General features: G+C 40.7%; 1 protein-coding gene across 1 annotated transcript; it reads left to right on the forward strand.

The window, feature by feature from the left end:
* The first annotated feature begins 9,957 nt into the window (after positions 1-9,957).
* On the forward strand, positions 9,958-11,511 carry LOC146390546 (uncharacterized). Its single transcript, XM_084921871.1, has 2 exons — positions 9,958-10,803; positions 11,230-11,511. The coding sequence occupies exons 1-2, from the start codon at positions 10,105-10,107 to the stop codon at positions 11,509-11,511; spliced, it is 981 nt and encodes a 326-aa protein (XP_084777997.1). The 5' UTR covers positions 9,958-10,104.
* Positions 11,512-17,607: the final 6,096 nt, after the last annotated feature.

A 17,607-nucleotide genomic window follows, 5' to 3' on the forward strand; every position in this document is an offset into this window, starting at 1 on the left:
CAGGCTACATACGTTACCAAAAAAATAAATAAAATAAAAAATCATCAGCCCATGAGTGTTCTTAGTGAGGGGAGTATACTATATGTGAAAGTGATGTTAGGAGACTCGTTTGTTCTTCCTGGAAACTGTGAGAGTGAAGAAGAGGGAAAACTTAGCCAAATACAGCCTCAGTCCCGGGATGTCGCTGCGCACCAACACGGAGTTTGTCCAGTATTTTAATCTTTTTTTCACCAGCAAACACTGTGAAAAACTACGGTGAAATACAAAATGAAAACACAGATAAACAATGTTCATATTTTCGTTTTATACACGGAGTCCTCAGTCTCTGGTGGAATATGTGCTTAACCCTCATAATGTCCTCCCGATTTCCATACACCTGTGGTCCTCAGGGGTCAAAAATGTCCCCACTTCATTTGAGTGTTTTTTAAAATATAAAGTGTAAATTGTCAATCAATTCAGTGTTACATCTTAGTTTTACTTAAGACCAACACATTGACACAAAATTTAGCCTACATTATACATTCTAGGGCCACCAGACCTTGTTTACATAAAGTACACTCTGTTTTTGAGCAAAAATAAAATGAGACAATAAAATATTTAATTGTTTAGATAATTTTGAGTATTTGTCTAAGTGCAGAGTGCTGTATGTTGAACTTTAGTGAGAAAGTTTTCTTTTTGGAACCATTTAAATGTTTTAAATGGCAGCACATAATCACACCTGTGGTCCTCAGGGGTCAAAAAATGTCCCCATCTGGTTTGATTGATACTTAATTAATATGAAGTGGATTTCCCCCCCCACTTTTAATTAAAACTTAATTCAAACATTTTGACACAATGGTTTTATTCCATTTCAAATTTAAGTCTGATAAAAACCTCATAAAAATGAATTTTTTCTTTGTTTTCGGGTAAAAAATTAATTAAATCATCAGTTATCGTGGGGATCGTTTCACAACCAGAGTCAGTTGCTTTAACAGATGATCACAGACGGGTTTATGTCAAAGTTAATTTAGAAAGCTGTTTTTAATCTACTTCAAGTTTTTTACTGGCAGCAAATAATCACATCTGTTGTCCTCTGGGCTCAAAAATGACCCCGTTTGCTTTGACTGTTTATAAAGCAACAAGTATAAAATATCATCCATCTCTGTGTTTCAAGGTTTTATTCAACTTTATTCCAACTCATTACCTGACAGTTTTCTATATTTTGGCGTGGTAGGAACACCAGGGCATGGGTCTTAGTGAAGGCAAACTTTCATGAGAACAAAGGCGTGTCCATATTTGACACAAGTGCAGGAGGAAGCTCATGTTTATTCCTCTGCACTGGTCCCATCATGGACAGCTTTCTTTTCTGCAGTTGCAGGCCAAGGGTCATATACAGTAAACAAGTTGTTAAAGGTGATTGTTTTCTTTTGGAAACCTGCAATGTTAGGGACAACTCGCGTGTCCTGACTGCAGGCCAGACGGTTTGCCATCGTACACGAGCATGTTCCATGTACAGCTGGACCTGCATCACATACTGCCCATGTTTTTATCTCATAGTTCCCTGGTTTACTTGGGATGTTCTGTTGGAATGGACAGAGTCCTCTGAAGGGGACTTGGTGCTCATACAGTCACATCAGTACCAGGATCTTACATCAACAGCAGGAGAAACATCCACTTGTTCCATACACCTCAAATGGGAGCACGTTTGTGTCATGAACGATGATTATCTATTGTGTCTTTATCAAGAAATTATATCCTTTTTGTGCTTCTATGATTAATCTTGTGTCACCTTTAAAACTTCTCTACCAGACTCAGGATGTCATAAACTGGCCGTAGCGACTCTACTGGATGCGCGGCAGTAAGAATCAACACACCCACATATGCCTACAGCTGCATTCGGTCCATTTTTCTTCCTCTCTCGTTGTCCCTCCTTTTTTGTCATTGAGTTGGCTGTAGAGCAGGTCATCTGCTAATTGGATGGTTGTTGGTTCAATCTCTGTGTGATCTAGTCTGGAGTTCTTACCAAGGTGTCCTTGGGCAAGTTACTGAACCCCAACTTGGTCTCTGATGCATCCATTGGCATGTGAACGTTAAAAAGCATAAAACAAGCAGAATACACTGTGTGTAATGCTTTCAGTGCTCGAGTAGAAAAGCAACTGAAGGAGTATGGGACCTGGCATATGTGCTTGGACTGTGGTAGATTGTCTTTCTCTGAGGCACATGAGAGAGTCATGCATCGTCTGTCACTGGGAAGGATAGAAGACCAGATCAATGTTTCCTCACATTACTGCAAATATTCCTCTGTCTCAGCTGACTCCTCTTTCTTGCTTGATTCTTTGTCTTCATCATAATTGAAATGGAAGATGTGTAGTCCTCTGACACATCTTCTATTTCAGTTTCACATTCTGAAAATTCAAGAAACTTCAAGAAGCCCAGTCACTTTCTTTCCAAGCTCCTCAGACTACCATGTCCTGGATGCCTGAGAACCTACTTGAACATAGTTCAGATTCTTCATCACTTTTCTTCACTTCATAGCCTTCTTCCACTTCTGTGGGTGGGTGATGTGCTTTTTCAGAGAAAGGGTAGCATGTGCTCTAAATATTGGCAATATTTTCTATATCTTCTAACCCTGGATCTTCCTGAACATTGATTCTCCCTCCTCATTATACTAGAGGACAATATATGCTTTGTCCTACTGGTCATTGCTTTGCACAACATGGTAAAAAAAAGTATGCTCATCAAAGTATGCAAATCTCTAGTGCAATGGAGGCTTGTGAGCATACTTTCTGTGTATGCAGGGCTGGACTGGGACAAAAAATCGGCCCGGGCATTTTGACTAGAGACCGGCCCACCAGGTATTATAGGAAAAACCATAAATCCTTTGAATGAAAACAAATGCTGTTGTCACAGTGATGTACACTGTCTTGTTGGTATATATGTATCGGTCTAATAAACTTAAACCTACACCACCCTCCCTATTCTGGTATTCTAAACAGTACCCGAAAGTAGACTGCTTGGTCGAGTTAACCTCCTGAACTATCTACAACACATGGTGAAAACCTGAAATTAAGACAGAGAAGACTAGAGGTGAGACATGATCATTACTGATTACTGATGACAGATTTAGATATATTTTCATAAACCATTCATTTGCCACATCAATAAACAGCATGGCAGGGCAAAATATTTTTTCTAACATGGCAACCTTTAATAAGTGAAAGGAGACAGAAAGACAGATGAGAAAGAATAAAACTTAATTGACTTTTTGATGGCATTTTACACACAGTACTGGTACAGAATCTAGAAAATGTGGGAAAATACTGGCATCATATACAGTACTTAGCTACTTCTGAAGAAATTATGATGGGACCCTGAAAAAAATTACTATGTACAATAATGGATTTCTATACATTTTACATCAGATGAAAACGTTTGTTGTAAGATTCAGATAATTATTTGTTAAAAGCGAGACATTTTAAATGAAAATAAGAAAGTATTTCTTTGTGCCCACCTCTCCCTGTTAATGCTCTACCTGGGTCCCTGGCAACGCTTTGCTAGACCCGCCCCTGCACAGTTACCAGCTGTCAGCTACTTAGAAAAGGATCCTGGTGTTATTTGTCTCTCAGAAACAGTTCATAACTTCCCTTCAACTCATTCATGTCACCTAAAAGGTAAACCTGTTTCTCCATCACAGCTCTGATGATTCAGTAAGGACATCTCCTGGTTTCATCTTCATGTTTCCCTCTCATAACATATCCAAACCGATATCATGACCAGCAGCTTTACAGCTGTGGCTCCAGCAAACATCAGCTGATACTAGAAATTAATATTAAATAAATTCTAACAACAGCTGATCAAGCTTAAACGTGCTGCTGTTTAGCACGACATCCGCCGGTTTCCCCGTTCTGGCGCAAAGTGGACGATAAACAAACAAGAGAGAAAAGCCAATCAGCTGATCATTGAGTTTCATGATTGAAGTAGAAACAGGAGAGGGAGGGGGGAGAATGAGAGAAGAAGAGGCAGCTGTGCAGCAAAGACACAGAATAAATCCAGCTTTGTGTCTTTTTCCATTGTAGCTGAAGTCCGGGACAAACTGTGTTCCTTTTCACCTCAATACCAAACGCTCAATATTTTCTCTGAATACGAGATGATTCCGGTTTTTACGGGACGGTTGGAAACTCTAATAACTAACCTTATAAATAAAATAAGATAAAACAAGTTCAACATCAGTAACATCATAGCACCCGCCCAGCAGTATATAAACTCTGTCATGCTAGCTAGCACACAGTACCAGTTATTGTAACTGACTGTAAAAAGTCAGCATAACGAAAATAAACTCCACCTAAACTTGGTTTATATCTGACCCAGATAGACTGCAGTCGTAACTTCGTACCTGAAGTTCAGTTCACTGTCTCGGGTCTCTGCTCCTCCTGCCTTTCCGTCATCTACCTGCCAGCGTGTTGCATCTGCTGGCCTCCACTACTTGCTAATGTTACTGAATCTGTGGAAGCTCCGCAATAGCCACCACCAAACAACTGAGTTATTTTTACACATCTCCCAGCATCTGGCCAATCCACCACCTTTCAGTGTTTATACCGTCACGGGAAAAAAACGAAAAAAAAAAAACAGCAATACAAAACCCATCGGCCCATTAATACGAAAAATCACCATCGGGCATACCGGGCAGTCCAGCTATGTGTGTATGTATTATTGTAGGGTCTCCCTTACAGTACAAAGCACCTTGATGCGACTGTTGTTGTGATTTGGTGCTGTATAAATAAAATTCCATTGAATATAGAGCACCTTTCTCCTCATTGTGCTGCCTGTTGTTGTTGTGGTTGTTATGACCAGTGCTTGACCCCACACATCAGTGATCCAAGATCAAAGATGTTTGAAAGCAGTATGGTGTGAAAATATGACCCTTTGCAACACTTTGTACTTTGGGGTCATTTTTGTCCACAGTTGTTATAAAATCCAATAAAAACCCCATAAATAAATCAAATTACTTAAAACTTATTCCAATCATGCATAGCATAGTAATGAATAACTTCTGTTATTTTCAGACCATTTGATGAAAAAAAAACAACACATTTTTGATAGCAAAAGATTTCTTTAGAGGACAAAAATGACCCAAGGACAACACAAGGGTTAATTGAACACCCGCCAAAAGCATGCGTGCCATAAGCACAACTCTTAAGTCCACCAGTAGGTGGCGACAACACAACATGAAACCAGTTTAAATACCTAATTTTGAACTTGAAATGTAATTATGTGACTGCAATGCAACAGCTACAAATACTTTAAATTGTATTTTTTATTTTATGAATATTTACGTTGTCAAAAGAAAAGTGTCTTTCAATCAGTGGTTTGTTGTGCTGATGACCAACGAGGATTTCTGATTAAAGCTTTAATTTACTGTTTTTATTTAAACTTCTGTCATTTTCTGTTTACATCATTAGCATTTATTTGTATGCATGTAAGTGAATAAATAGATTTCTTACAACGCTGGGATGCTCGTTTCTTCTGTCACTACAGCAGCAGTCCACTCCACAGTGAGTCAGGCTGTGACGTTACTGTCAGTCCTGAAGCCAAACAGGTTGAAGGTGAAGATGCTGGGAAACTTTCTGATTCTCTCTGCATTTCTTATATCTCTGATTTGTCTGTGAGGGGTTTTCTCTTTAAGTGGCACTCCTTTGCCATCTTTTGACTCTTTGTCCTTCTTCATTCCTCAGCTGCATGTTTCTGGCCTGCTGTGTGTGACAGTGCTCATATCTTGGCTTTGTTCTTTGCAAAGATAAAAAAAAAATCTAACCTGTTTGTCCACATTCAAGGCCCTGCTGCTTAGACAACGGCACACTGGGGGGAAAACACTTGTGTGTGTATAAAGTCAAACAGGAGAAAATCACAGATATTAACAGATCAGGGGTAACCTTCTTCAATGATGTTAATTAAAGCGACATCCAGAAAACCTCATTAAAACCAACATGTCACATTTCACAATATCGCCCAGCCAAGTTCAAACATGTAGCCACTCATATGCTTCTGCCTGAAGCAGCCCAAGCAGAACTATGATGATATCAGAGAAAGAAAGAAAAACACTTTACGAAAATGAATCATCAGAAACACAACTACGAGGGCAAAGTTCTGGAGTCTCATTGAGGTTACTAAACCAGTGCTTAAACTGTTTAGTACCCTTGTTAGAGAGTTATCTCTGGGATGCTGGGATGATAGCTCCCTCAGGACTTAAACTCCGGTCAGAGAGTGGGGCACAGAGAGTGATGTCCGGATATACTTTAATGGAAGTCAACAGCAGCTCAACAGTACAGCAGTGGGCATACTTAACAAATGTGGGAGGGGTGGACAGACGTGTGGTTCTGAATAACAAGAAACAAGGAGAAACAATTTTCACATGTAAATATAACAATCGTCACTTCCCAACATCATGCCAATATAATGAACTGTAACACAAATAATCAGCTGAATGCTCTGACATAAGAAAGTCCCACAATCCCATTTGAACAGGCAGGAAACAAGAATATCTGCATATCTCAGACAACAGAAAAGACCTAATGCCCCCAAATTAGGAAAGGTCAGCAATTACATGGTCTTCAGTGCCCTCTAGTGGCTAAATAACACAACTGCGGTACACAGATCCAACCCGCAACAAATGCTACGGTGGTAAGTCACATGCCTCTACCAATCTCGATAAATCTCCTAGCATAAACCCCCCTGTAATTAACGTCAAAGTACAACCCGTGCTATAAGTGGAAATAGACTCGTAGAACTGGAGGGATTTTGACTCACATTTGCACAGGAACGCACACGGCTGGAGATCGCTATTCCCCCACACTCATGAAGAAAAACATGCCTAGTGCTCCTCCGACTCGTGATACGGCAGGACCGTCGTAAAAGCATGTGACGTCATCACCGCAGCAAACAGTAAGAACAAAGTGCAACTTATCGGCAGAAATTAACGTTGCACTTATAGCGATGCGATTGAAATATAAGGAGACTTTCGGACAACCCTACTGTTTGTGACAGTAAGGCCACGTTTGGTTGTTTTTGTGGACAATCATCTGCACAGCAAACACTAAACGCTCACTGGTTGATAGTTTTCTTTCGACAATGTAAAAATGCATAAAATAAAACAAACAAAAATCCCTACACCTTAAAACATTAGATGGTGGACTTTCTGTGGGAGTGCTGAGAAGGTGCTGTGATTGTTCCTTTTAAACTGTGTGCATTCCCACTGTTTGTCTTCACTACAAACAGTGATTTAAAAAAAAGAACAAGTCTTGACATAACCGATGAGGTAAATCCCAGTTTAGCACCAGCTGTGTATGAGAAAACCATCAGTAGCTATGATCTGGCAGCCTGTCACATAGTCCCTTTTATCACCTGAACTCAGTGAACGTGTCTCTGAATAGTTGATGACCTTGAAAATAAAAACTGGACTTCAGACTCGCTTTACAAAATCCCACAACAAAGGGAACAGAATAATCACTGTGATTGAGACAAAGATTTATTTAACATGACTGTTACTGCAGCTTACTGATTCACTAAAAGATCTTCAATCTTCTTAGTATTATTGACATGGAACTGACACATGTGATGCAGAATTACAGATGAAGGGTTTGCACTGTGCAAAGCAGCTAATGAGCCACATTTAGCCCTCTCCACCTCAGCCTCTCATTAGCAGATACACAGTAACTGTGAGATGAGCTGTGATACCTGTTATTTTTATCTGAGGTTTTAGATTTTGTCACAGCAGCTGATGAAAGGAAGCAAGGTTGGTTATATCTGACCAAATCTGCACTTCATGTTCTGTGGCTAAACTCACCACCAAGCTGTTATTATACATATTAATGGGTACATCACTTTACCTGTAAATAATAAATAATGAAGTATTTGAGTAAATGTACTCAGTTACATCCCACAGCTGGTTCTGTTCATGCCTGAAGGGGGCCAATCATATTTTGAGGGGCTTGTGGTACCGCACAGTGTAGCAGCACCTCAGATTTTACATGTTGTTTTATTTCCTGATGCATGCTCAATCATCCAGGTAAGTAAATCTCCAAAAGTTGATTCTGTTCATCTGGACGTAGCGTTTTATAAAGATGAACAGAATCAACTTTTGGAGATATTGTTTGGCTAAAACAACACTAACACAATGTTTCCTGTTAGAAATAAAGGTAACTAATACTCCAACTATAAGTTTGATTTCCATCAGTGTTGCTTACCTTCTTTGAAACCCTGACTTCATTTTTCACGGAGCCATCCTACCATCATCAGCTGGCTAAGCGCGCGTGCACCTTGGACCAAACCAAAACAGGAAATAAAAAGGTGGATGCGAGGTCAGACAGTCAGAGAGACTTTATTTATCCCCAAGGGGCAATTAAGATAGACGTACATACAATACACAAACATCACATTGGGGAGACAGGCCAGGCTAGGTAGTACTGGCAGCGACCTGGTCGGAAGAGGATTGGATTTTATTCTTTATTACCAAAAATAAAAACTGATGCTAGCAAACAAACATGTTGTTTGTGAAGCAAACATACAGCGATAAGCTTAAAAAAAGAGTAATTCACTTTTGTTTTGTTTTTTTAGGGTTCCTAGACCATTAGGTCTGACATTTATCTCATATATTCTGTGGTTACTCTTCAGTGGGACTTTAAAAACTTTTAAATCTGAATCATTATTTCAGGAAAAGCGATTAATAACATTTGAATAATTTGATTTGAATAAAACTATGATCATCAGGCTGGGAATACATATTAGCTGAGCAAAAAAAAGTTCTTGAAAAGTTTTTGAAAGTCACACCAACATGAATTCTGTCATCCCCGTCTGCATTCTCACTCTCAGCACGTTATCTCTGGGAGTGTGTGTGTGTCTGTCTTGAACCTGGCTGAGTTATGAAGTCACCTGAATCTGTCACACCCTTGTGCTAAACCTGGCTGTATTTGTGTGTGACCTGTGATGTGATACACTCTTTGTAGTTTTTGGCATCTCACTCCTTGCTTTGGCCGCACTTACTGTTTCTGTAGGTTATAAGTTTAATAAGATAAAATCAGCTTTTCTGCCAATAAATATCTGAGACTTGAATGTTTGATTATGTTTGTGTCAAGTTTTCGTGTCTTCTAGAAGGTCTCTTTGCTTCTTCTCCTGAAATCTGAAGTACATAAATAAATAAAAAAGCTTGTAAAAACAAAAATCAGTCAGGTGGAAATTTGGAAAAACTGATCTAAGAAAGAAATCGGAGAATTTTACTTTCAAGCTAGAAATCAGTGTGACGGCCTGACAACGTTGCTTTGGTCGAGCTGGAGGCAGCCACACCTGCCGTTTGTCACCCGCAGCCAGCTGTAGTGGATTTCTCTCATCAGGAGCAACCTGTTTAAGAGTTTGGCTGAGCCCCAGGCAGTGTAGTATTCTTGAGTTAAACCTGTTGTTCACTTATATGTATGAATGAGTAAAGCGCTTGCTTCCAATTGTGGATTACCTGCTGAGCTATGTATTTGTGTGTTTTTGTGTCACCAGGAGTCGGGAGAGGAATGTCTCATCACGGAGAGAAGTCACGGGTTAGAATTGGGGTTTTGAAGTTGCCATCTTTTGCTTTCAGGAATATTTGCACTGTGTGGGATTCATGGAGATATTGCCACGGGTGCCTACGTTTTGAATAGAGATGGCACGATACCACTCTTTTATGTCCGATACTGATGTCATAAATTTGGATATCTGCCGATAAGATGAATCCGATTTAGTGTATTTTATAATCAATAAAACTTGTTTAAAAAATATCTTGCTGCATTTCGTATAAGTTCATACTCAATTCTAAACACTAAAGCTATTATGTTAAACCTGTATGCAAAAAATACAATGCACACAAAATATTTCATAGTTCAGCAATACTGATCAACTCCCAGCAAAAAAAAAAAAAAATGCTTTCAGTGTGACGTAACTCCAGACCGCCTTCATATTCTAACCCAAACACACACACACACAGGCACTAGCATTAATGAATGACTCATAAGAAGGGCGGCGCACAGAGGCTGTCGTAAGTAAGGCATTAGCAGATAAAAAGCGAGTCAGCTACTGTGCGGCTCACTTTGCTGCCACACTGACAAGATGAAACTTTCTGCCTTCTTTGTGCTCATTCCTCTTTTTATCAGGGGCGTTTCTGGGAAACTGATTCAAGCCGCTGCAGGAGACGATGTAAAGTTTCCCCTCACAGAGGAGTGCATGAAAGGAAGAGGCACGCTGAAACGTGGCCTGCAGGACAACAGCCTCCATTCAGTCGGGGATCTCGACGGCAGCTGGAAGCCGGCTCCAGGTTATATTAACAGGTTTTTCCAAAGCAGCGACTCTGTGATACTGACAAGTGCAGATATCAGTGATGAAGGCTATTACGAGTTTGACTGCAACAACAAGAAAGAAGAGACTGCACAGCTGCAGGTATTCATACCTTCTGATGTTTTTGTACGCGAGGGCGAGGATGCCATCCTCCCGTGCCGGTCCATCACAGCAGGTCAGTGGGTGAAGTCTGTGCGCTGGAGGAGAGATGGAGAGAAGGTGCTGGAGCTGGATGTCCGGTCGGGGAAAACCACATATGGGAACGGCTTTGATGAAAGCCGGGTCTCAATACCATCAGACTGGCACCAACGAGCAAACCTGTCCCTCATCATAAAGCGAGCCGAGGCAAGAGACGGAGGAGTTTATTACTGTGACATCGACAAAGTGGAGAAACACCGCTCCGCTGTCCGCCTACACTTCTCCACACCACCAACACCACCAAGCACCACATCCCAGCCTACAACCACAGAGAGGGTAAGAACACAGACTGCATTTAAATGGTTCACATTTGACAGTAAGCATTAAAAGTCCACTCAGTTACTCTTCCGCATGCAAAATCCCACATTCAGAGACACACAGTGCAGATAACAGCCCAGATCAGCAAGCACACAGACAACAGTGACTACAAATGTAGTTAGTCACTGCTGAGCTACTAGAAGGTTGTAAAGTGCATGACAGTGGGTAGTGCAATGCAGGTGCACAGATCTACTAAGGCGAGGCGGGGCAGGGGGTGGGGGTGGGGGGGGAGACACTGTAGGAATGAGTTAATATAGGTTATGAGGGTAGCCAGGTCCCTGTAATTTAGTGGAAGCTTTAGCAGAGCCTCACAGTCCACGTCACAACAGACGCCAGTTAAAACTGCTAACTAATATTTCTGCTCCGTCTTCTTGTCCTCTGCAGCCATCAGAGTGCTCCGACTGGTCGTGGAGCACTTTCTCCATAACGGCAGCTGTATTTGTGATCGTTGCCCTGCTTGTTTGGCTCTGCTGGTTTCTGAGGAACAGGATATTAAACGTGTGCTCTCGATGTTTTGGTGGAGGATCCTCAGAGCAGGAAGAAGAAAAAAACGTGAAATATATTACCATCAGCAACGGTGATGCACATATCTGCAACGGCACAGAGGAGGAGGAGGAGGGGCTGAAGAGGGCAGAGAATCAGACTGTGACCAACAACACACGATAAAGTGAAACGGGAACCCTGACTTTAACCACAACTGATGAATAAAAAACAACAACAGCTCATCCCTTTAAGTATCTGAACTCGCCACCTTTATGACGGTACCACTGTGCAACTCCACTTTCTCAGGTTTAGAAATCCTCCGTTTTCCTTCTGCTGAGGCTGACTGCTGTTACAATGTTTGAGATTGTCTTTATTATTTTGTCTTCCAATCAATCAAGTAATGCCTGTAAATCGTCTACTTACATAATCAGTGGATAATTTAGCTTCAAGATGGATAAATGAGATCTCTTCAATAATAACAATTATCCCTAACACAAAAAAATATGAGCTTCACACTTTTGTGCACACAACCCTAAAATGTAACAGCACAACAATCTGTGTCAAAACCTCATGGAACAGTTAAATTATTTGTTATTTGTAAACTTTAATAGCACTTTTATTCTGCTTATATTATTATATACTCAGTATATTGTCCTGCTTGTTTGTACAGATTTACAATCTTTCCTCTGTTTACTTTTCTCTTTGTAAAAAGCCAATAAAGTTTTGAGTTGGTAACAAAGTGACGCTCTAACCTGATGCAGATGACAAGTGAGAGAAAACAATGAATCCTTCATTGTTTGTTTGTCTGCCGTGACGTCTATGAATAACTCTTTTGCACTAGCAAAAAGAAGGGAGAGGCTGCCATCCCGAGCCAAGAAACTTTCAGGCTGATCGCTTTACAAACTCGTGAATCCTGTGATGTGACATTGTTCATCCTGTCACAGCCTCTTGCCATCCCTCTCATATGTCATTAGCCCTCACTCTTCTGAAGTAAGGCCAAGAGGTGTAAACATAAGGTTTACCAGAGCAAAGAGGTGAACGGCGCTGTTTTAAAACATAATAATTAAAATATATATATATATACAGGAGATTTTAAAAAAGGGAGAATTAATACATTTTCATCTGATCCCAGTTTTGATAAGTACAATATACAAAACAGACTTATTTACCTTGAATATGACTTTTTTTTTAGTAACTTGTTCAAATAATGCTAGAGAATTATTTTACCCATATTATTTTACAAAAATGCAAAAGAATTCTGCAGAAATCTTTTGCATTTTTGTAAAATTCTGTTTTACTGTTTTGTTTTTTTTTACTTTTTGATGTATGTATGTACGCATAGCCTTTGTATTGCACATAAGGATGAGAGCGCGACGGTAAAGGGAGATTGCTCCAGGACTGATACAACAGCAGTATAATGTTAACGCAACTTGCAAGCACCGGCACAGACAGCATGCTAACGCTAAGGTAGCCAGAAATCCAGATTGGTGTTAAAGCTCAGTAAATGCTGATACCAGAGCAGTAACGTGATAAAGTGATTTGCTGTAAAACCAGACGCTGCTGAACTTCAACAGGTCGAAGAAATGAACTTCTAATCACGTCATCTAGAATTACAAATGACTGCTGAGCTTAAAGACAATCAGCACACACGCTGCGTGAGTGATCTGTTTCACCGCTGAGGCGGAATTTTGCGGTGAATCTTAACAAACACAGAGGAGTGTTGTAGGCTAAGAGTTACGATAACACCCCGAGGCTGTTCTGGAGCTTCAGTAAAGATTATACGGTCTGTCAGCGTATACTTAGTAAAATAATGTGACTTAAAGCATAGGTTAAATATTTTAATATGAATCATTCATTCTAAAGAGGAATTAAATCAACAACTGAAAAAGGGATTTAAAAGTAAAAACATTAAATCGTCTATCCCTCACGCCACTGTTTGTGTGTAGTACAAAGCCGAACACACACAAGAGGACGGAGAGATCATTACGAACAGAAGGAGCCAAAAAATGTTATCGTTTGGGCTTGATGTCACGCTTTGATAAAGACTGGCAGGATGCCCGGTAAGAGAGTCTGACTGAAAACAGTGATCATGCTCAATGTCATCAGAGGAGGTTTGTGTTGTTGAAAAGTGGCATCCACAAAGCTTTCTATTATGTTAACCTAAGTGAGCCAAGAGAACAAGGCCATATTTGGTGTTGTGACAGCGTCATGTTTCCACAAGTTGTGTGATCTTTTTACTGTGATGGATGAGTAATTTAGAATCTGCACTAAAAGGCACTCCGTCAACATCATTTTCTGTTTTTTGTTTGTTTGTTTGTTCAAAGGTTTCTTGTCACTTTGGTGAAAAGTGAGTTTACAAGGACATGATATGTAAACGATAATTTAAATGAACCATGTACCAAACACAGAGGAAGCAGTTTGTGACAAAAGTACTGATAGCTCAGCAGACTGCTACCGGACATTGAACTAAACTTGAGGGAGAAGAAATCCCCCCAACCCCCGGTGAAATTTGTGCTCTGAGTTTATTTCAAGCACAGACAAAAATCCCCCAATCTAAGAGGACAACACTGATGAGAGAGAGATTATCACAGCCTAACCCACGGCAGAGTGCAGCATGCATCTCTCAGGCTGGTGCGTCCCTTTGCTTTTTCCCTTTTAGTCAAGCAAGTGTCGTCAGTCCTCCACGTTTCTCTCTCTCCGTTACTCGGTGACTGTTGGCGACTTGTGGTTGTTTGTCTGCACGCTTTGTTAACCATCAAGCTCTGCAGGATTTAACTCGCACACGCCCAACTTAGTTCAATAAACATTCCTACGTCAGGTATTTGACAGGTAACCTGTCATCTTATCTGGATTAATTACATCAATTACGTTTCATATTTGAATGTGAATAGTTTAGACTGAAGAGGATTAACAGCTACAGTTACAGCAAGATTACCGCCCATCCCTCACTGCTGCTGTTTTTCTATTGTTTTTAATCAGTAAAAAGAAAAACTTATTGGAATGTGAGCAAAAGAAAGCGCCAAATGTCATCACTTAGTCTTGGTAAACCTTTGATAATGACTCTGGCAGGCTGCCCAGTGAGGGAGTGGCTTTGACTGAGAACAAGCAATCGTGTGCAGGAGGTCACCGGAGACATGTTGTTTTGTTGTGTTTTATTTATTTAATTTTGTATTTGATTCATTTATACAACAGGGACAATACATGTTAACATGACTGCTGCATTGAAAGCTAATTAGAAGACCTTGTTGCATTTAGTGACTCCACATCAACAACAATTCACAAAGATAACAGGCGAGGAAACATGAAACCCTCCAGGCAAGTATTCTGAGCAGTCTCAGTCTTCAAGGTGTCTCAGGTTGGATTTCTAGGCCCGGGTTAGTGAAATAAACATTGCTGCTTCATCTCCTTGGCTGTGAAAATGAGATGACATATAATGTCAGCTCAATAGCGCTGTAATAAAACATACACCGAGACAGACATCGCTAAAACATGCTTGAGCCAGGGGGGGAGAGTGAGTGTCTAAGATAGAGCACATGTATTTCTTGAAAAGGGGAGCAATGGATGACCCATGTAGTCACAGAGAAGGTACAGAGTACGACAAATGAAGCAAGCACATTCCTCAGCAGCTCTAACACCGCATGGATTTGCAGGTGTGACCTGCACGTCAATGAATTTGAGTTTGTTGTTGTGGCCAGTGCTGTCATCTATGCTGTTGCATGCTGGGGGACCCGGTTGAGGATTGCTGATACCAACAGACTCAATCACCTGATCCACAAGGCCAGTAACAATAATAATAATAATGATGGATTGCATTTATATAGCGCTTTTCGGAGACCCTCAAAGCGCTTGTGGGGATGGAGCTGGTCTCCATTAGGGTGGTGTCTGAGAGGTGGATGTTGTCCAAGATAAAGACAATGTTGGAAAATACCTCTCATCCACTCCATGATGTGCTGGCTAGCCACAGGAGCACATTCAGTGAGAGACTGAGATTACCAAAAAGCACCACCACGACATACGAAATCATTCCTGTACAACTCCTCCATCTAACACACTGCAAACACTGCAATAGTTACACCCTTTTTTAACACACTCTAGTGCTGCTGTAAGTATTTTTGACATTTATTTATAATCACATCTGTCAGTTCTTGATATTTATTATAGAATGGTTTGTATATATTATTACTATTTCTTAAATCTGTAATACAGGGAGTGCAGAATTATTAGGCAAGTTGTATTTTTGAGGAATAATTTTATTATTGAACAACAACCATGTTCTCAATGAACCCAAAAAACTCATTAATATCAAAGCTGAATGTTTTTGGAAGTAGTTTTTAGTTTGTTTTTAGTTTTAGCTATTTTAGGGGGATATCTGTGTGTGCAGGTGACTATTACTGTGCATAATTATTAGGCAACTTAACAAAAAACAAATATATACCCATTTCAATTACTTATTTTTACCAGTGAAACCAATATAACATCTCCACATTCACAAATATACATTTCTGACATTCAAAAACAAAACAAAAACAAATCAGCGACCAATATAGCCACCTTTCTTTGCAAGGACACTCAAAAGCCTGCCATCCATGGATTCTGTCAGTGTTTTGATCTGTTCACCATCAACATTGCGTGCAGCAGCAACCACAGCCTCCCAGACACTGTTCAGAGAGGTGTACTGTTTTCCCTCCTTGTAAATCTCACATTTGATGATGGACCACAGGTTCTCAATGGGGTTCAGATCAGGTGAACAAGGAGGCCATGTCATTAGTTTTTCTTCTTTTATACCCTTTCTTGCCAGCCACGCTGTGGAGTACTTGGACGCGTGTGATGGAGCATTGTCCTGCATGACAATCATGTTTTTCTTGAAGGATGCAGACTTCTTCCTGTACCACTGCTTGAAGAAGGTGTCTTCCAGAAACTGGCAGTAGGACTGGGAGTTGAGCTTGACTCCATCCTCAACCCGAAAAGGCCCCACAAGCTCATCTTTGATGATACCAGCCCAAACCAGTACTCCACCTCCACCTTGCTGGCGTCTGAGTCGGACTGGAGCTCTCTGCCTTTTACCAATCCAGCCACGGGCCCATCCATCTGGCCCATCAAGACTCACTCTCATTTCATCAGTCCATAAAACCTTAGAAAAATCAGTCTTGAGATATTTCTTGGCCCAGTCTTGACGTTTCAGCTTGTGTGTCTTGTTCAGTGGTGGTCGTCTTTCAGCCTTTCTTACCTTGGCCATGTCTCTGAGTATTGCACACCTTGTGCTTTTGGGCATGTCTTGTTTCTTTATATTGTTGTGGGTTCTTAAGAATGACACCATTACTTGAAGAGAAGGTATTTTATCGAACTGTGGTTCACATGTAAACAAAGCTTCGCCATCACAGTCTACTCCCAGGTAACTCCCTCTGCTCTCTAGCTCCCCCTACAGTCTAGGAGTATTGACAACATAAAACATGATACTAGGCAAATAAGGATTTGCTGTTATCATTACAGGGCACTCCAGTGATGTTGCAGCTCTGAAATATGGCCAAACTGGTGGCAAGTGGCATCTTGGCAGCTGCACGCTTGACTTTTCTCAGTTCATGGGCAGTTATTTTGCGCCTTGGTTTTTCCACACGCTTCTTGCGACCCTGTTGACTATTTTGAATGAAACGCTTGATTGTTCGATGATCACGCTTCAGAAGCTTTGCAATTTTGAGACTGCTGCATCCCTCTGCAAGATATCTCACTATTTTTGACTTTTCTGAGCCTGTCAAGTCCTTCTTTTGACCCATTTTGCCAAAGGAAAGGACGTTGCCTAATAATTATGCACACCTGATATAGGGTGTTGATGTCATTAGACCACACCCCTTCTCATTACAGAGATGCACATCACCTAATATGCTTAATTGGTAGTAGGCTTTCAAGCCTATACAGCTTGGAGTAAGACAACATGCATGAAGAGGATGATGTGAACAAAATACTCATTTGCCTAATAATTCTGCACTCCCTGTATATTGTATTGTTAAATAATCTGTTTCTGTTACTGTACTGGAGCGACCGTAACCCACATCATTTCCATAGAGATTAATAAAGTATTCTGATTCTGATAGACTGCAACTGGGCGTTTACAATCTTGCTCCTGACAAATCCAAGAGCTGCCAGATTCTTACATGAATATATATGTGGCTGGGAGACCGACAGGAATCGATACAGGACACAGAGAGCACCGTTATGGAGCTGCTTCAGCTGCTCTTACCTGCGCTCGTCTTCGTGAGTGTTTTCAGTGAGGGGAGTATACCA

This window comes from Perissodus microlepis, chromosome 3, assembly GCF_051167445.1.
Source record: "Perissodus microlepis isolate ML-2025 ecotype Zambia chromosome 3, ASM5116744v1, whole genome shotgun sequence".
Lineage (NCBI taxonomy): Eukaryota > Metazoa > Chordata > Actinopteri > Cichliformes > Cichlidae > Perissodus > Perissodus microlepis.